General features: G+C 39.4%; 4 protein-coding genes and 1 long non-coding RNA gene across 10 annotated transcripts; 2 read left to right on the top strand and 3 right to left on the bottom strand.

Annotated features, from left to right (window-relative positions):
• Positions 1 to 109: 109 nt before the first annotated feature.
• On the top strand, positions 110 to 2,885 carry LOC111830194 (putative pentatricopeptide repeat-containing protein At5g08490). Of its 4 annotated transcripts, none has more exons than XM_023781719.1 (3): positions 110 to 2,246; positions 2,363 to 2,402; positions 2,495 to 2,562. In XM_023781719.1, exons 1-2 carry the CDS (start codon positions 308 to 310, stop codon positions 2,380 to 2,382), a joined length of 1,959 nt encoding a protein of 652 aa, XP_023637487.1. In that variant the 5' UTR covers positions 110 to 307; the 3' UTR covers positions 2,383 to 2,402; positions 2,495 to 2,562. The 4 variants fall into 4 exon arrangements, with proteins under 4 accessions (XP_023637487.1, XP_023637486.1, XP_023637485.1 ...); XM_023781718.1 differs by having other exon boundaries at positions 110 to 2,252; XM_023781717.1 differs by having other exon boundaries at positions 110 to 2,402.
• Positions 2,886 to 2,936: 51 nt separating this feature from the next.
• LOC17884256 (VQ motif-containing protein 31) lies at positions 2,937 to 4,355 on the bottom strand. Of its 3 annotated transcripts, XM_023781721.1 has the most exons (3): positions 4,268 to 4,355; positions 3,310 to 3,633; positions 2,937 to 3,216 (listed from the first exon to the last, which is right to left on the bottom strand). In XM_023781721.1, exons 2-3 carry the CDS (start codon positions 3,566 to 3,568, stop codon positions 3,041 to 3,043), a joined length of 435 nt encoding a protein of 144 aa, XP_023637489.1. In that variant the 5' UTR covers positions 3,569 to 3,633; positions 4,268 to 4,355; the 3' UTR covers positions 2,937 to 3,040. The 3 variants fall into 3 exon arrangements, with proteins under 3 accessions (XP_023637489.1, XP_023637488.1, XP_006290199.1); XM_023781720.1 differs by having other exon boundaries at positions 2,937 to 3,633; XM_006290137.2 differs by having other exon boundaries at positions 2,937 to 3,625; positions 4,268 to 4,308.
• Positions 3,445 to 4,745, top strand: LOC111830195. Its single transcript, XR_002833556.1, has 4 exons — positions 3,445 to 3,536; positions 3,652 to 3,775; positions 4,231 to 4,561; positions 4,655 to 4,745. It is a non-coding gene; the product is annotated as an uncharacterized LOC111830195 (long non-coding RNA).
• A 410-nt stretch (positions 4,746 to 5,155) lies between these two features.
• LOC17881970 (peroxisome biogenesis protein 1) lies at positions 5,156 to 12,569 on the bottom strand. Its single transcript, XM_006286875.2, has 17 exons — positions 12,312 to 12,569; positions 12,029 to 12,202; positions 11,672 to 11,771; positions 10,993 to 11,478; positions 9,896 to 10,648; positions 9,350 to 9,441; positions 8,961 to 9,034; positions 8,619 to 8,841; positions 8,182 to 8,275; positions 7,934 to 8,088; positions 7,531 to 7,752; positions 6,947 to 7,147; positions 6,531 to 6,656; positions 6,393 to 6,454; positions 6,057 to 6,174; positions 5,556 to 5,828; positions 5,156 to 5,463 (listed from the first exon to the last, which is right to left on the bottom strand). The coding sequence occupies exons 1-17, from the start codon at positions 12,504 to 12,506 to the stop codon at positions 5,425 to 5,427; spliced, it is 3,387 nt and encodes a 1,128-aa protein (XP_006286937.1). The 5' UTR covers positions 12,507 to 12,569; the 3' UTR covers positions 5,156 to 5,424.
• A 903-nt stretch (positions 12,570 to 13,472) lies between these two features.
• Positions 13,473 to 15,692, bottom strand: LOC17883174 (GDSL esterase/lipase At5g08460). The gene is given in 6 exon segments (XM_006289914.2): positions 13,473 to 13,870; positions 13,969 to 14,233; positions 14,450 to 14,692; positions 15,088 to 15,215; positions 15,390 to 15,663; positions 15,666 to 15,692. Coding segments are annotated over 6 exon segments (1,158 nt in total). The 3' UTR covers positions 13,473 to 13,649.
• Positions 15,693 to 19,676: the final 3,984 nt, after the last annotated feature.

Genomic DNA, 19,676 nt, shown 5'->3' with positions numbered 1-19,676 from the left:
ATTCTCAGTTAGCCCTTTTGTTTTAGTTAAATCAGAATAGTCCATATATGATATATTTATAGTTCCAGTTCACTCAGATAAATTCGCTCGATTGATGGAGACTGAACGACATATTCCTTGCTTGATAAAATTTGTTATTTGACAAAGATTCTGATTATTCAATTTCTCTATGTGTATCACATATGGAAAACGCTTATACCTGGTGTGTTGCAAGGTTTGAACGAAATTGTTCATGCATATCAAGTGTTTGTGTAAATGTCTGATCCAAATTCTGTAACGTGGCGTTGCTGGAATATTTAAGGGAAAGATGGAAATTTTACGGCAATTTGTTCAGAATTTCAGACTTTTGTCTGGTTTTGCAACTGATCACAGGGTTTTTTCGGATGTTATCAAAGCTTGCGCTTCAGTGTCTGGGATCACATCAGGGAGGGCTCTGCACGGTTGCGTGACCAAGCTTGGTCATGTGGACTGCAATGAGGTTTCGAAGTCAGTTCTTAACATGTATGCGAAATGTAGGAGGATGGATGATTGCCAGAGGATGTTCAGGCAAATGAACAGGGTTGATCCTGTTGTTTGGAATATCGTTCTGACTGGACTTTCGGATTCTTCTGCTCATGACACAATGAGTTTTTTCAAAGCGATGCAACTTGCAGACGAGCCTAAGCCCAGCTCCGTTACCTTTGCCATAGTTCTTCCTGTGTGTGCTCGCCTTGGGGATTCATACAAAGGGAAGAGTTTGCATTCTTATATTATTAAAACCGGTTTAGAAAAAGATACACTTGTTGGGAATGCTCTGGTTTCCATGTATGCCAAATGCGGGCTTATGTTCCCCGATGCTTATACTGCGTTCAATGGGATATCTGACAAAGATGTTGTCTCATGGAATGCCATCATTGCTGGGTTTTCTGAGAACAAGATGATGGTCGATGCATTTAGATCGTTTTGTCTAATGCTGAAGGAACCTACAGAGCCGAATTATGCAACCATTGCAAATATTTTGCCAGTTTGCGCTTCTATGGACAAGGCCATTGCCTATCGAAGTGGAAGCCAGATTCACAGTTATGTTTTGCAGAGGTCTTGGTTGCAAAACCATGTTTTTGTATGCAACTCTCTTGTGAGTTTCTATTTGAGAGCCGGAAGAATAGAGGAAGCAGCCTCACTGTTTACAAGGATGGGTTCCAAAGATCTAGTTTCATGGAACGTTGTCATAGCCGGTTATGCATCAAATCGTGAGTGGTTTAAAGCCTTGCAGTTATTTCAAAAATTGTTGCATGAGGGGGATATTTCTCCTGATTCAGTAACTATTGTCAGCATCCTTCCTGTCTGTGCACAGTTAACTGACTTGACCTTTGGCAAAGAGATCCATAATTATATTTTGCGTCATTCTTACCTTTTGGAGGATACATCCGTTGGGAATGCTCTCATTAGTTTTTATGCAAGATATGGTGACACGAGTGCAGCATATTGGGCCTTTTCACTGATATCCACGAAGGATATAATATCTTGGAATACTATTCTTGATACCTTCGCAGATAGTCCAAAGCATTTTCAGTTTTTGAAGCTCTTGCACCACTTGTTTAATGAATCAATAACTCTCGACTCTATTACTGTTTTAAGCCTAGTCAAATTCTGCACAAATATACAGGGAGTTGGTAAAGTAAAAGAAGTTCATGGGTACTCACTTAAGGCCGGTCTTTTACATGATGAAGAGGCACCCACGCTTGGCAATGCATTGCTTGATGCATATGCCAAATGTGGCAATGTAGAATACGCTCATAAGATTTTTCAGGGATTATCAGTGAGGAGAAATTTGGTTACCTATAACTCAATGTTATCAGGATATGTTAATAGTGGAAGTCATGATGATGCTCAGATGCTGTTCAATGAGATGGCTACTACTGATCTCACCACTTGGAGTTTGATGATTCGTATCTATGCTGAAAGTTGTTTCCCTAATGAAGCCATTGGTGTTTTCCGTGAGATACAAGTTCGAGGAATGAGGCCTAACACTGTGACTATCATGAACCTTCTTCCTGTTTGTGTGCAGGTAGCCTCTCTGCATCTAGTAAGACAATGTCATGGGTATATTATTAGAGGCGGACTTGGTGATATCCGCCTGAAGGGGACTCTACTAGATGTATATGCTAAATGTGGCAGCTTGAAGCATGCCTATTCTGTTTTTCAGTCAGATGCTCACAGAGATCTGGTTATGTTCACTGCTATGGTAGCTGGGTATGCTGTACATGGTAGGGGTAAGGAAGCACTTATGATCTACTCTCATATGATTGACTCGGACATAAATCCCGATCATGTTTTCATAACAGCTCTGTTAACTGCATGCTGTCATGCGGGATTAATACAGGATGGATTGCTAATATATGACTCAATAAGGACGGTTCACGGTATGAATCCTACAATGGAACAATATGCTTGTGCAGTAGATCTACTTGCTCGAGGAGGTCGACTTGATGATGCATATTCTTTTGTTACACAGATGCCAGTTGAGCCTAATGCAAATATATGGGGAACACTGTTAAGGGCGTGTACAACCTATAACAGGATGGATCTGGGGCACTCAGTTGCAAATCATCTGTTGCAAGCTGAATTTGACAACACCGGGAACCACGTTCTAATATCGAACATGTTTGCTGCAGATGCTAAGTGGGAAGGCGTGATGGAGTTGAGAAACCTAATGAAGAAAAAGGAAATGAAAAAACCAGCTGGATGTAGCTGGCTAGAAGTGGATGGGAAAAGGAATGTCTTTGTGTCTGGAGATTGTTCTCACCCTCATAGAGACAGTATTTTCGACTTAGTGAATGCTTTATATAATCAGATGAAAGAGCCTGTGGCGTTTTAATCGATGAAACCCATGAAACGTTACAAACCTAGATCATGATGCACATAGATTACAGAGAAAAATCTTTAGTGGGATAATGTAAGCGAACAATCTTCCTCTTCCATTGATATAGTTATGAAACGCTACATGTACATAATCTTTGGGATAGTAGGCAGAGAACAAGCTTATGATAATCTGTAGGATTTATGGTTTGCCACTTGAATTGGGAGAAGTTAAAGGAAATAAAGTAAGCAATTCTGGTTCTGTATACCCTTGTTTAGACCTTGGCGATGGATGCAAGTAAAAGCGTCTTTCTTTAATGGCTTTCTCCTCTTCTTCAATGTTTGTTGTACAACTATTTGGTTCGGCTTTTTCCCCTTCTATCAAGGACAAGTTAGAGAACAATGAAGAAGGGGTGCCCACTGGACTTGTTAAAAGGTTGGTATTACCAGATTTAGATGATGGTGTCGTACCAGTGGGCTTAAAGCTTAGAGGAGGTTTGACAATTTCAAGCTTTGGCCTCATGCATTGCCTTCTCTCATGGAGCTTTGAGCTTGGCCTCTTTTGTATGACAGTTTTTATCACTGTTGCTTCTGGTGTTGCTGTTGCAGAGTTGTTCTCTGATGGACCTGTCAAGCGCTGCACAATTTCTCTGAAAGTGTTGGTGTCGGTTTGGACAAATGTAGTGACAGGCTTGCAGGTAGCAAAGTTCTGACTCCCTTTGTTATTCATATGTAAGTTTTTCTCTGACAAAACAGGCTTTGATTTACACCGATTTTGGCCTCTGACCTGCAACACTGCGACCATTTATGCAGTTGATCAGAAGATAAAAAATATTCAAACATGAAAGGTGACTTTGCAGAATGTAGTCCCATCTAAAGAACCAAGGAACGTCAGATTCATGTAGGAGTTCAGAAATGAGAGTGATGGGATTGGAAGGTAAAATACTCAGAAGTTTTCTCTAAATCCGGGATCAGTTATCTTTCTTATAGTCTTCCATTGTCATAAATTTTTCGAAAACAAGCAACTCCAAACATTAATAGCTTACAGATACAAAAGAAGAGGCAGTCGTGTACTCAACCCTTAGCATTTTAAAAAGACCACTAGATTCTTATATTATGTGAAATATCTGTGAGAAAGAAAAACAATTAAAAATTGGCTTTTCCTGAATTTGCTTTGACTTGGTGTATACTCAAAAATCTATGTCAAAGTTTGGTGTTATTACTAATTGTAGGAATGAAAATGAACAGGGCTTTTCATGTACTAAAATTTCTGACTTCTCCATCATCATCTTTACGGTGGTTACTTGTTCATATGATGAGAGAGCTGTTGATAGCCAAAGTTAATATATATCTCTAACTTTTTGGATTTCTGTTTGATGCAATCCTACGCAGGAATCACAGAGGATGAAGAACAGGACCAAAGACATACCTGAAGAGCAAGCCGAGGCAGCAAGTGAAGGTGAATGCGGATTTGAATGCAAATGCTGGTTTTTGAAGAAACTGGAAAATAAAACAGAAGGGAGGAAATATTATAGAAAGAGAGAGGGAGAGAGAGAGGGAGAACTAAAAGAAGATATAAAGACTGTTGTTTGGTCTAATGGTCACAGCTCAGAACTTGTTCATATACCAGAAAAGAGAAGAAAATTGAAGAGGAGCAAAATCAGGAGAAGAATATGGAGAAGAAAAAGACTATTCTATCCTTTTTGTTCTTAACCGTTTTCGGGTTTGGTGTTTTTTGTCACCTTTGTATTTTTGTTTGGTCAAACATCAAAAATGACATATTTTGTGATGAGTTAATTTCATTCTTGTCGTGAAGGAATGGAGAAAGGAAGTTAAAGAAGGAAGAAATGCATGCCGTTTCGGTTAAGGAGATAGCGAGAGAGAGACGTCACAGCAACCAACCCCTCTCTCTCTCTCTCTCTGCCAGTTTTCTAAACCAAACCAAACACTGTTTTGTTTTTATGTTTGGCTGTAATATGATGACCAAGATATTAACTGAACTCATGACAGTTTCTTAACTGCCGAAACTGACTCTGTTCGTTCTACTGTAAGATATTTTGGCTGACTCCTTTCAAGGTTCTTTCCATAACAACGTTTATATCACTGGCCTTGTCAAAGATAGGAGGAGGCAACAATCTTTATCTTCTCGTTCTTTTTTCCTTATTTTTTGGACAATAAAGTTTGTTTCTTAATAAAACTAATTGTTTTGTTTTACATTTTCTTATTTTTCTTTCATCAACTGGAACAAAATAAATTTTCATTGAAATGAAATGCCAAATTTATGGTTTTGTTAAACCAAAAAATAATTACAGCTTAATAAATTTCCAAAAATATCCAAACAAAATTTATGAATCTTCTTGTCTTCTTGAGTTTATTGATATAGGTTGTTTTGAAAAGTCTGTTTGGATCGTAGAACTTAACCCTATAAAGAGACCAACACATTATGGCTCTCTTAACGATCTTTATTTTAAAACTCAACCATTTTGACTATATTGCTTATCAGGAAAGTAAAATTTACACCATGATGTGATTCTACATTGTAACCATTTTTCTTTTTTCTTTTTGTCTTTGTAATTCCTTTAACTATTATGCTAAGGTTGCTCTTTTGCCCTTTGCTTCCCTCGACTACAAGCAAAGCAAGATTTTGATCTTGTTAGTAATCAACTACTGGGTTTGTATAAAAGAGAAAGGAATTAGACAGGAGAGGAGAGAGATACCGATTTTCTTGAATCCAGAAACTGGCTATATATGTCATAGAGCTTTTGCTTCTCGGTTTCAGAAACCGAGGGCTTCGTTTTAGAAGCGATCGACTTCAGAAGAGGATCGGTTATTATTGGCGTACTTCCGGTTTCGGGTTCATCTTCTCTGTTCAGAAACTCGTGAACAGCCGCAAGTTGTGCATCTGAGAGAAGAGCTTGAAGATCAGCTCCACTGAAGCCTTCAGTCATCAGAGCTATAGGTTCTAAGTCAATATCATCAGCCATCGGAAGCTGCAGAAATGCAGAAAGATATTTGGTCATTTTTATTTGTAATATTATATCGATAGCTCTAATTTACATATATGTCAAGGGAGACCATCAAATGATTGTGAGAATCCAGTGGAAATGGTTTAGTCATAGAGGATTCTAGTGAATGGTTGTTCAGATATGTAACATACTCTGCGTGAGGTTTGATGAAATAAAATGATTAGCAGAAATTATGTACCTGAGGGTACTAACCTTTCTAGAAAGAACTGTAAGAATCTCTAATCGTTCTGGTGGGGAAGGAAAGTCGCACAAAAGAAGACGATCAAGCCGGCCAGGCCTTAGGAGTGCAGGATCAAGTAAATCTGGTCGACTGTTAATGTGTACAACCATTATACAGTCATAATCCATCTTTTGTTTGTAATGAAAAACATAAATTGAGGACTAAGAACAGGCTTCAACATTAATAACTCCTATCATATATTAGATTTATTATTAACCAGTAACTCAGAAGAATCCAGCATTTCCAGTAGATTCTATGAATCCATTGAACAGTGAATATGATATGCAATATAGACCTGGTGTAAATACCTCGTTGCAGCAAAAACAAAGACCCCGGTTAGAACTTCAACTCCATCTAGTTCTGTCAGAAACTATGCAAAATAAAAATACGACATTAGATGTTTGAACTTTCTGTGAATCAAATATGCAGACTTTGAAGTAACTTACTTGATTAACAACTCGATCAGTTACTCCGGTGTTGTCATGTCCTCTCTTCGGAGCAATTGAATCGAATTCATCGAAAAAGAGTATGCACGGTGCTGCCGCTGCTGCTTTTGAAAATATATCACGGACCTGAGAGAAGTGTGTTTTCCATTATAGGAGATGTGGAACATTAGCTTTTTAGGAATAACAGTTGGAAAAGAACAAAGCTGTCTGTAAACTTTTCTCTAGAAACAGTTTCCAATGAGGTTTCTTTACCATTCTATTGTCTAATACAAGGTAAAGACTAAGCAAGAAACCCAGAAGAATCAAAATATATTCAATAGTCTAGATAAAGCATGTGCCACTAATGAACTGAAAAGGGTAATAACCCTTTCAAAAGGTTCTTGAAGATGGGAAAAAAAAAAAGGTATCATTCTTACCGCTTGTTCAGATGCACCAATGTATTTGTTTAACAGCTCGGGCCCCTTCACCGATATAAACCGTAGGGAACACGCTGCAGCAGCTGCGCCAACAATGTGAGTCTTCCCACAACCAGGAGGGCCATACAAGAGAACATTCGATCTCAAACGCAGAGGAGATTTTGCAAAGATTTTCGGATATTTTGATGGCAACTCAATCATCTGGACATGGAAAGAGAAAAATAAATTGCATATCCAAAATAATATCTCTACATAAGAACTGGTTCAAACTGTAGTTGTTAGCATAACTAGTAGCACTACATTATATGGACCAGTGTCATTATTTCAGTCAGATTAAGCAGGATAATTCAACTTATATCAACTCAGGGTCTTATAGAAATATTGTTACCCACTGAACACGACCTAATTTAGTAACAGAACATCCAACGATATAAGCAAAAGCCAGCAGACAATATGCAAGTACAAGATGCTTCCTGGTTGCAGTTATAATAGGCTAACAATGTTCGCAAATTTACCTAGCCCTCACTATTTAGATCTTAATGAGGGCCATGAAATCAGATATGGCAATCAGAATGATTATATACCTCTTTGATAGCATTTTTAATATCAGTCACACCTCCCACATCTTCCCACCCCAAACGACCACCTTCAGAGGCAGATTTTGTGATGTCACGCATGGCAACAGGCACAAATTCATGCATAGCTCGAGTGAAGTCTTCTTTGACCAAAGTATACTTGGAAAGATTTGATTCACAAGGTAGATGCCGGCCAATTGCAGCATGAACAGCTCTATCAACCAATATTTCCTGGAGAGAAAAAAAAAAAAGAGAATCCAAAGAGAGCACACTGAAAGTTGATGGACAGAAGAATAATCAAATCAAAACGAAATAGCAAGCTTAATATATATATAACATGAAAGTAACAGATATATCTTTTCTGGTGTTGGCAAAACAGCAAATTTAACAGCATATAGAAAATTATAAATACCAGGTCATACGCATCATATCCTTCACATTTAGCAGCTAAGTCAAGTAGTATGTCTTCTGAACAGTTTAAAAGGCGTTTCTGTATCTCGTGCTTCAGTATGGCCCCACGTTCCAAGGTAGCAGGAGCAGCCAGTTGCACATGAAAGTCAAACCTTCCTGCAAATATCATATGAATAATTCACATGAACTGATTCTGGTAGAAATAATATTTAAAACAGGTAGAGATAGCGGTATATAACAAGTTTGTACCTGATGAGCTCAATGTCTGTGGAATTTGGTCTAGAGACTGGACAGAAGCAACAAATGCAAGTGGACCAATTCCACAAGAGAAATTCCTGTATTCCTATCGGGTGAACAAAAGCATAACTGGTTAACCAAACGTGAGGCGGATATATAGTATATCATCTAGGAATGAGTCTCTAAAGGCATTCGTGAGAAGAGTCGGTTCAAGAAGTTTCCAGAACAACTACTTCATGCTGTATGCCTTAATTAGAAAAGTGAATGCAGTTCAGAAAGGTGAAAGCAGAGAAACGACATGTGTCTTCCCATGGAGAAAGTCTTGCATTCAGATGAGTAAATTCACCACACTTCAAAGAGCAACTCGTGATGCATAGATAATTAGAAACGTGGATACAATACTTGATAACAGTGAACTATTAGACCTTATATTTTTTCAGAGTTCATACCCCATAATCATCTATGACATCTGTTAGGAATTTTGTAAGCATCGTAACCCCAACCGAAGCTTGTGCTCCTTCAGTATCTGAAGACGATGAAATAATGCTATCAAGATCATCCAAAATGATGACAGATGGTGCATGTTCCAAGCCCTCAGCTATTACACTAGACAGGACTTGATGGATGTGTTGAACCTTCTCTAAGGCAAGTGCAGAACAGGATAGCAGAATCCTGCACAAAGAAATCAATACTTAGACCACATCTGTACCAGAATTAGTCTCTTGACGATAGATGAAGTTGGTTGGAGTAGATCAGTACAGAAAAATGTATACGAAACGAAAACCACTCACACATGTGCCAACAAGTCCTTCTGTTCTTCGAAGTACTTTGCAGCAGCTCTTGCCAATATTGTCTTTCCTGAACCCTATAAACCAGAAGCATGAACCAGTAAACAACCAGGTTGTTACAATCAGTAGGAAAAATGGGAAATTAAGATACGACTCAAGCCAGGGAAACAATGATTCAAAACATTTCGGAACAGCAAATCTAAAGATTCCAGACAAACAATCAGATACTCATGCCCGACCAAAGGGATAGCCTTTGAATCAAAAAGGTACTAACATAGCAAGAGAAGGAATCAATTGGGAATTTACACCAATTTAATCCAAGGCTAAGATAAAAAGAACTAAATTCAAGACCAAGGGATACCACCTGAACTATAAAAAAAATGAGAACTCACAGGGGGGCCATATATGAGAATATGTCCAGGTGATGGAATACTGAACTTGCTAAACCACATTCCGGCTGCAGGAGACAACAACACGGTCATCCCTGCATAACAGCATTGTTGGGTTTAGGATCAGATCCGTTCATAGACATTCTCCAGATGCAATAAAGACGCAGGTTAATCAACCACATATGAAGATTGCTTAAGAAATTAGATTATCAAGAAAATTTTTAGTTGGTCAAACTATTGCTTCAAAGACATTGACATTTCATACGCAACTAGAACACATGCTATAACAAAAGCTAATACAGAATGAAACCAAATTTTAAGCTAAATATATGCTATCAGAAATTAAACATGAGATGTCTGCCTAACTTCTTCGAAATTTGCCAGGGTAAATATATCTTATCAGGTGCCCCTTTAGCTAAATAGCACTTATAGCCTTATACGTGATTGATTTATTAAATTTTTATCTGCAACCATAGATATAAATGATTATGTGTGCCAAATCATGCTTTTACGATTCAAGCAAGATGAAGCTAAGAGAGAGAAACCTACGCTTGATAACATCCAGCACAATTGGGCCCATCCACGTCAAGGAAGATATATCCGGGGAAACTCCTTTATTGAAGTGTGTATCTTTACGAGACGTCGTCAAATATCTCGGGCCATCAAAATTCATCTTCTCAAGTACTGGCTCAATATGCACCACATTGTCCCTCTTCTCACTTCTATCCAGGCTAAGCTCATACACAGCAAATTTATCACCAAGCAAAGACTCGTCAGAGACCGTCATGACGTACAAAATTTGTAAAGGAGTGTTTTTATGCTTCTTTCCACTTTCCCAACGATCATTACCAGAAGACTGTCTATCTCTTGATTTATCAGATTTGAGCCCTCTTACTTCAAAATGGAAAAACGTTTCTCTTCCTACAACTAACGAACTAACATCAACTCCTGCAACTGATGAAATAGCATCAAGTTGTGCCAATGACCACAAGCGAGTAAGGCATTCCAATCCTTTTTTATTCTTAACTTGATAGACATTATCTTGATTTCCTTTTTCATGCACACCCTCAGATGAAAGAGCTGTAACAACCTTATCATGCACAGACCAGTCAAAAACATCCATAGAGGTGCTCAAGCCAGAAGGTGGATGACTGCCTTTCCTGACAGAATTATGATTACCAAGCATATCTGCACTTCTATTTAGCACCTTTTCCTTTTCAGGAATCTTGAAGACGCAAGGAGAAAGTGCAAGAGCAGGAATTTCTTTGTCCACATTTACATTGCATCCCCTTAAGTAAACCCCTACATACAAATGATAACTCTTACTCAGAAATTTATGTTTCTGTGGTAACAAAGCTCAATTGAGAATGGAAACATGCAAAAGGATGCTTTTTATAATTTTTGGATTTATCTGCATGATAACTGAAAAATTTACCTTACAAGTTTACTTCCTGAGAGTAACAACAGCAACAAAAGCAAAACCATAAATTCTAATGTCGCATATTGTGGATAACCAGTCAAATTAACTTCAGCTCAGTCTTTCTGTACATTTTAATGACCAGATGAATAAGATTTCTACACTAACATCAAAATTCTGGACGTACATAAAACAAAAGCATCTGTATGTTTACTCAAAATGTACTCACATGAGTGTAGGCCTGCTCCTAGATAGAGACGAAGAGATTCGGACATCATTAGATGTCCTTTAGCAGCTAAATCTGAAAAGACAAGGCGAAGAATCGCTCGACGAGGCTCTTTCTTTTCGCTTGGAGTGCCATTTTCGGCCACCTTTGAAGCTTCACTGTTTTTCATATTTAAGGCTTCGTCCTTTTTTGCACTACCTTGCAAAGGTATTCTAGGGGATACAGAAATCAACTGAAGAGATTCTAGAAAGTATTTCTTGGCAGTTTCAGGATGAATATAGGCAATGGAAGTGAGGGCTACCCTTAGCTCAAAACCTTTGACATCAGCTTGATGAAAGACTGATTCATCAGTATCTTGTACACGTAATAGAACCTTCAGATTGCTACATTCTTTTCCTGGAGAAAACGCATCAGGACTCTTTTTTGCATTGAGGTTTCTGTCACGTCTCTTTGGAGCCACAGCCACTTCAGTTCCTGGCACAAGTTGTACTGAAAACGAGCCACCAGTCAAGACATTTCTGTCAGTAATAAAATTGTAATGATTGTAAGTATAAGACATTAGTAGTCATGGTCTCACCCTCCCATTTATTCTATTCCATGGAAGATATGTAATAAGAAGAAGAAACTTCGAAAGTATAGACAACGATAACACAACAAAGGTGAGGATTAAAGATGGTCTTACCCACCCCTTTTGATGGAAATGTTGAAACCACAGAAAATCTTATCACAGTTCGGTCATGCAACCACAAAGGGAATTTCATGGTCTCGTGCAGTAGCCTCACCTGAACACACAAGTTTAGAAAGTTCCTCAGCAGAGCATTTGCAAACTGAATATGCCATCGTCACAAACTATCGCATCTTGTACGAAGCAAGAAGATATCAGTACGCATAGAAATGAAAGGTAACGATGGTAAAAATTACAAATCAACGAGAAAGCTAAACGTTTACTTGTGGGTAAATCAAAACGTTTTAAACTGGTGACAAAAATAGAGGAACAATGGTAAAGTTAAGTATTCAAAATCTAGAGGAAAAAACTAACCTGACTAAGTATAGCTGCCTCGGCAAGTTCTGCATTGAGCTCAAGAACTTCCCAGTCATCTTCAGTGTCTGGTTCGACTGTTACTAAAGTAGCCTTGGGCACATTAGGGAGAACACGAACTTGAACAACTGTACCATCCGGCAACGAAATGCTTTCCGCAAAGACTCGAGCGACCTTAATAACAGAAACAAAATCAAAATATGGGGAAATGAAGAGTATCAGACATCCAAAGTAGATTACTGGATTTGACTAAACGAGATCAAATGAAGAGAGATAAAGAAACCTCGATCGCAGTGGAGGAGGAGGTGGAGCCGGACCAAGCTACTGACCAACGGCGGTCACCGGAGCGTAGCTCGACAGGGAGAAGCGGAGGAAGAGGAGAGGAGCTAGTGGATTGAAGCGCATGGAGTAGCTGACGAGGTAATGAGACAAAACAGTCTACGCCGGCGACGGTACGAACCACCGCTTCCGTTTCCATTGCGCCGGTGAGAATTATTAGCCGATATCGGGATAGGTACAATTTCCCAAGCTTATCTTCTTTGTCGAATTGCTAGCCCTCGTTTTGGGCTTCAATCATTTATTTTTTGGGTTTTTTTTATAAATTTCTTAGTTGGGCCTTTGAAAATCTAGTAATACATATCGACATATCTATCTATCTAATGAGTTTAAAACAAAATTAAATCAATCAATAAAAAAAAAAGAAGAGATTGAACTTACAACCCGAATCATTCCGGAACATGCATGATTTTAGCCGTTGTTGCTAAATGCTGTATCTCCGATGGATGGTAGCCAATAATGCTTACTCCGTCAAACGATTTGTGACTCGTTGAGCCACCACCCTGAGTTCAACCGATCTATATATGTGCTTGGATTCGTCGAAAAATTAACATATGGGTGATGAGTCTAATTCGAAACACACGTCGTCGGCGAAATCACTGAGATTGGTTTCGAGACCGAGACTACTACTGAGAGGATTCTACGGGTACACATTCGTTATATGTGAAATGGTTATCTTGTTTATGTTTTTGTGATTTAAACGAAGGTTTATATAATGAGACTTTTTTATAAAAATAAGGAAATTTCCTTTTTTCATATATATTATCACATCAAAAAGGAAATTTTCTTAAACAACCTTCTCTCTAAAAGAAAAAAGGAAACTTTAGGGTTGTTTTTCATCATATACAGTATGTTGCGATTCAAAACAAACAAACAAAAATATGAAAATTTATCACATCATTTTTTATTTTATTTTTTTGGTTAAAATTTTATCACATCATTATTCCGGTTTACTTTAAATATTTCAAAAAGTTGAAAACCAAACTTTATGTATACGATCGCTATGCATGAATTAAAGTCTCTACAACTTTCTTAACCAAGCATAATGCGGAGTAAGCTTCTACAATTGATATATGATGCAGTCATTAGGGAATCAACATTCAAATAAAAAAATATACAGGCCAAAGCCCATATGGATTGGGGACATGACATCAGACTCAGATATATATGTATCACCCAAAAAGGTAATAATGAGAAGAAAACAAGTAGGTACGCAATGGTACTACAAAACTGGAAAGTGGCAACAGATACATAAGAAAGAAGAAGGCTCTATCCTGTGATGAGTTTAGAGACGAGAGAGTTGAGAAAGATTAATAGGGTAACAATCTGACTTAGAACCGTTGAAAGCTCTGAGAGCAATTATGAGATTAAAAGCTTGTGTTGGATGAAATGCATCCCAAAACACGTGCCGGTCTCTGAAAGCACATGGTACCGCTAGTGGCAAACACGTTATTTCTCCCCTGTTTCTCCCTACTCCACAACATCCTCTATCCGTTACTTCGAATCCTACAATTTATGAATTTTAACCGGCTAATAAGCTAAAACGAATCATTTGATTTAGAAACATGTGAAAATAAGAGATGATGATGAATTCGTTACTTAACCGTAAGCAAAAGGGTTGGTGAGTATATCCACAGCAGCTCCATATGTATTGCCGTATACAAAGATGGCTTCACTGGTGGTTTTGTTATCGGAATTGAGACGATCCACCAGAGACACGAGGCGGCTGTTGAAAAGCTGAGCCATCTCGTTAACCGCCTCCACGCATTCACCTGGTGGAGCCGCTCGGGCTGCTAGTTGGTCCGGTATACAACCCAATGGACCTACACCGGCTATTACAAATTTCCTAAACCCCTTTCCATACAACTCCTAAACAAACAAAAAATATCGAATATTATAATTTTTGGACATAAATTTGTAACACTTGATAACCATAGATTCGTAACTATAACTATATATATATACGGTTTTTAGGCACCCGATGACAGACACATATATGGTTAATGATATGGTTGATTAGTAGTTAATTAAAGAAAATGGTAAAATTAAAGATGCATGTATATGGAGTAGGTAGATAAGACTTACAAGGAGATGAGTGGTGAAGTTGGAGATAAGGAGATCGGCGAAAGAAGTAGGGTCGTAAATGGAGCTTGCAAGGAAAAGCGATGGTTTCAGATAATTGTTAATGTAGTCATTGTTCCCCAATGAGACCACCACCAATGACTTTGCCATAAACTCCTTTACTGACTCTGGTCTACTCATCTCTGTTATCTCCACTAATGTCTTCTCGAAGTTCTCCACTTGTCTTCCCATGCTGAATCTCTCTCCCTTCATGCATGCAAACTCCACATTTAATTATTATACTAAAACTCATGTGCCTGTCTCTAGGCAAAAGCTTCATGCACCCAATCAAAGTCACTCCACATTTAATACTCTCTCTTCGTGATTCAAATGTGGCTAGCCAAATTATAAATCTATCTACTAAAGTCGTGTGATTAAATAAAATTTTACAAAAATATATGTTTTCGGTTTTATTTTAATTTGGAAGTTTCGAACGTGGATGCTTTATATGAAAATCCATCAATGTTAAACCGATTACATCAATTTCAGTGGACCAAAATGTCGATATTAACTTAACACACGCGAAAAAAAACATTTAAAGTCTACTTAATCAAATTGTTTTGATAGATTTTGAGAAAACATATATAAACATAAAGATATACCAGATGGCGACCGGTTTCTTCTAAGATTCCTCCGGCAGCCGAAGCATAGTTCACTCCCCGGCGAATATCAACTCCTCCGTCAACCGTGTCCATAAACGCCGGTATCTCCGGCAGCCCTAGCAACTCTCCTGCAACCATCCATGTCCATCCCCATTATAAATAACAAAGAAAGAAGAAACCAGATATTCCGAAATGTTGTATAAATCAAAACAAAACTGTGTAAGTTAACGCAAAACGAGAAGTAAAAAATCTTGTCCTAAACATTTATGCATGCACAGACCAGTGTATACGTATATATGTACCGATGAAATCTACGATAGTTTTGCCGTTAGAGAAGCGACCGGTAGGTTGATTTCCGGCGTAATCAATGCCGTAAGGGAGATAGTTGGACCTAGCCAATGAGTTCAAGTGGTTATTGTTTCCGTTGTCCACCAACGAGTCTCCGAACACAAACATCGCCGGGAACATTGCCGTCTCCGATGAGTCTTCTCCACCGGCGAGTACAGCTACTACTACAAAACATGATACAATTGCTAATGATTGTACTGTGAAAGACGACATTATTGTGTGCTTTATAAAAATTTGAATATTTCACTCTCATGCATGGTCGCTCGAGATATAAGTAGAGATCATGAATGTCATGGTGGCTTTTTCATTTTTAGTTTATTTAATTCGTATCAGTGAATTTAATGAGCTCTGTTTTTGCCGTTGACTTATAAAACAAAATATTGTATTTTAGAAATATATGTTACAATTACTAATGAGATATTATTCGATATCACATATCATATCCCGTTGATCTAGTAATTGTTGTAATTAGTTTCCTTACTTGTTGATACCTAAAGCTTGGTTACTACGCCTCTGTTTTGTATATATTCTACTACTCAATTATCAATATACACAGAACACATTATTCAGTCATCTCTTACCTCTGTTCGTTCATGGTATCAGAGCTGGTTAAAACATAATATTTTTTTCCATTTCCTTGATTTTTTTTCTGATACTCGATCATGTCTGCAATCAACCCGACCGAACCGAACACGAACACGAACACGATGACCGGCGAGGTGAGACGCAAGATCTCTCCTTACGACTTGAGTGCTGCGGATAATCCGGGCGCTGTGATTTCGTTGCCTTTGTTGAAAGGAACGAATTATGAAGAATGGGCTTGTGGACTGAAGACAGCTCTCTGCTCACGAAAGAAGTTTGGCTTCTTAGATGGATCTATTGCTCGACCAGAAGAAGGATCTGCTGATCTCGATGATTGGTGGACAATTCAGGCGTTGTTGGTCTCCTGGATTCGTATGACGGTCGATCCGTCTCTTCGTTCTAACATATCTCACCGTGACGTGGCCAAAGATCTGTGGGATCACCTGAAGAAACGTTTTTCTGTCACTAATGGTCCTCGTATCCAGCAGCTGAAGGCGGAGCTAGCTTGCTGCAAGCAACGAGGACTCGCCATTGAAGCATATTATGGGAAGCTCAATCGGATTTGGGATAGCATGGCCAACCACAGGCCTCTACGTCTCTGCAAATGTGGCAAATGTGAGTGCAATCTCAATGACTTGCAAGAGAAAGATAGAGAAGAAGACAAGGTTCATGATTTTTTATCTGGACTTGATGAATCTTTCATGACGGTGCGATCGAGTTTCGTTTCACGCACACCGCTTCAGCCAATGGAGGAAGTGTACAATGTCGTCCGTCAAGAAGAAGATTTGCGACACAATTCTCGCAAAAGTGATGATGTATCTGATGTCACAGCCTATGCTGTTCATCAAAAAGCTCGTCACTCCTCTGCTCTTCGTGGTGATGATGGGGCGAGTTTGTGTAAACACTGTAATCGTAGCGGTCATCCCTCTAACAGTTGCTTCGCTGTAATTGGCTATCCGGAGTGGTGGGGAGAGCGCCCGAGAAGCAGAGCAGTACAAGGAAGAGGGCGTGGTGTCTCTGCTGGTGTCTCAAGCGGCGGACGTGGCCGGGTCTTAAGCTATGCAAACGCCGCCGTACATGTTCCTAACTCCTCGGGTCTTGCACAAGCTAATTACGTGGTGACTGATTCCGATCGTGATGGTGTAAGCGCTTTGAGCAATAATGAATGGCAGCAGCTTAAGAAGCTTCTCAATGCTGGATCTAATGGTGGAGCAAATTCCAGCTCTGAAAAGCTTTCTGGTAAGTATTACTCACCTTCTGGGATTTTGGATTCAGGAGCATCACATCATCTCACTGGCAATTATGATCTTCTCACAAATGTCAGAGATATGGAACCTGTTTTAGTGATTTTGGCAGATGGTAGAGAAAGAATTTCTGATAAGGAAGGCACTGTTGTCTTAGGGACAAATTTGCTCTTCTGTGTTTTATGTTGAAGAATTTCAGTCTGATCTTGTCTCAATGGGTCAGTTGATGGATGAGAATCGTTGTGTAGTTCAAATGACTGACCGCTTCCTTGTCATTCAGGACCGCGTTTCGAAGATGATGATTGGTGCGGGGATACGTGACTGCGGTACGTTCCGTCTGTGTCGTATGGAGGTGGTGGCGTCCGTAACAACTAAAGATGCTAAGGAATATGAATTGTGGCATAGTAGAATGGGTCATCCTTCCGCAAGAGTAGTGGGTTTACTTCCGAATGTTTATGTTTCTGTTGTTTCTGAAAATTCCAATAAGGCGTGTGATGCTTGTTTCCGCGCTAAACAAACACGATCTTGTTTTCCACAAAGTGATAATAAAACCTCATCAGTTTTTGAGCTTATTCATTGTGATCTTTGGGGACCATATAGAACTCCCTCGTCATCTGGTTCTCGGTACTTTCTCACCATTGTGGATGATTATTCACGAAGTGTTTGGGTGTATCTTCAACAAGACAAGTCTGAAACATCCAAAAATCTGAAAAATTTGATCTCGTTAGCAGAACGTCAATTTCAGAAACATGTTCGACGTGTGCGTAGTGACAATGGAACAGAGTTTGTCTCCATGGGTGAATTCTTTCGTTCTCATGGTATAATCCATGAAACTTCTTGTGTGGGAACACCTCAGCAGAACGGACGGGTCGAACGAAAGCATCGTCATATACTTAACGTTGCTAGAGCAATCCGTTTTCACTCTCATCTACCGGTTCGATTTTGGGGTGAATGCATCTTAACAGCCGGCTATCTGATCAATCGCACTCCAAGCTCTGTGATGAATGGGTTAACTCCCTATGAGAAGTTGCATGGTGTTGCTCCTTCATATGATCACATAAAAGTTTTTGGGAGTTTGTGTTATGCTCATAATCAATCACATAAAGGAGATAAGTTTGCTCCCCGGAGTCGAAAGTGTATATTTCTGGGGTATCCATACGGTAAAAAGGCTTGGCGAGTGTATGATGTTGATACACACGAAATTTTCGCTTCAAGGGATGTTGTTTTTTATGAGACAGAGTTTCTCTCTTTCAAAGATGTCTCCTCTGTTGTCGAAGAAGAAGAAGAACGTGTTTGGGATTCTAATTTTGGGTTACTTGAAGAAGCTGAAATTCGGCCCACTACTGTTATTCCTGTGACAGGCCCATCTGCAGAAGCAAGCCCATTGGAAAGAGATAGCCTTACAAGCTCATCTTCTCCATCTTCTTCGTCTCGTCATTCCCTGGAACAGAACACGTCCCCATCCTCCTTGCTGTCCTCGCCGTCTTCGTCGTCTTCCGCCGCGATTACACCACCAGCTACTCCGTCATCTTCGCCGCCTGTGACAGATTCTGAGGACGAAGGGGATCAGGTGTATTCTCCCGACATAGAGGCTCCACCTCTCCGTCGTAGTTCCCGACCACGACAGCTACCGGTGACATTGAATGGCTACGTCGTTAACACGGCTCAATCACGAGTTTTGGGTAATTCGGCGTCTTTGTATCCAATTGGGAATTACGTGAGTTGTAAACGCTTCTCTGCTACACATCGAGCTTACTTGGTCGCTATCACCGAGGCTGTGGAACCTCGGTCATACAAGCAAGCAATTACGAGTAATGTGTGGACTAAAGCGATGGGGTCTGAGCTCTTGAAGATAACCAGACTTGGACAGTAGAGGATCTTCCTCCTGGTAAGACTGCTATTGGGTGCAAGTGGGTGTATAAAATTAAACACAACTCCGATGGCACTGTTGAACGATACAAGGCACGTTTAGTTGCTCTAGGCAACAAACAGATTGAGGGTGTGGATTATGGTGAAACATTTGCACCGGTGGCACGAATGCAAACTGTTCGTATGTTCTTAGAAGTAGCTGCTGGCAATAACTGGCCTGTACATCAGATGGATGTACATAACGCTTTCTTACATGGCGATCTTACTGAGGAAGTCTACATGAAACCACCTCGAGGTTATTCTGCAGCTGCAAACAAGGTGTGTCGTCTTCGAAAATCTCTTTATGGGCTTAAGCAAGCCCCTCGCTGCTGGTTTGCAAAGCTAACAACATCCTTGCGAAAGTACGGGTTTGTTCAGTCTCTATCTGATTATTCTTTGTTCAGTTTTGATAAAAGAGGGGTTCATATCAACATTCTTATATATGTTGATGACATGATTGTTACGAGTAATTCGACCGCAGCGTTAACTCGTTTCAAAGAATATTTG

The sequence above is a fragment of the Capsella rubella genome, unplaced genomic scaffold (assembly GCF_000375325.1).
Source record: "Capsella rubella cultivar Monte Gargano unplaced genomic scaffold, Caprub1_0 scaffold_6, whole genome shotgun sequence".
Lineage (NCBI taxonomy): Eukaryota > Viridiplantae > Streptophyta > Magnoliopsida > Brassicales > Brassicaceae > Capsella > Capsella rubella.
This window is presented reverse-complemented; position numbering and strand designations above follow the sequence as displayed.

Bases quoted from the DNA above. Each gene is read 5' to 3' on its own strand.
- LOC111830194 (XM_023781716.1), top strand. From the start codon at position 308: ATGGAAATTTTACGGCAATTTGTTCAGAATTTCAGACTTTTGTCTGGT.
- LOC17884256 (XM_023781720.1), bottom strand. From the start codon at position 3,568: ATGAATAACAAAGGGAGTCAGAACTTTGCTACCTGCAAGCCTGTCACT.
- LOC17881970 (XM_006286875.2), bottom strand. From the start codon at position 12,506: ATGGAAACGGAAGCGGTGGTTCGTACCGTCGCCGGCGTAGACTGTTTT. The intron at 7,148-7,530 runs GTATATAATCAT...TTCCATGTCCAG, and splicing joins TTAAAAATGCTATCAAAGAG to ATGATTGAGTTGCCATCAAA. The intron at 6,175-6,392 runs GTATTTACACCA...ACACATTAACAG, and splicing joins TTTGTTTTTGCTGCAACGAG to TCGACCAGATTTACTTGATC.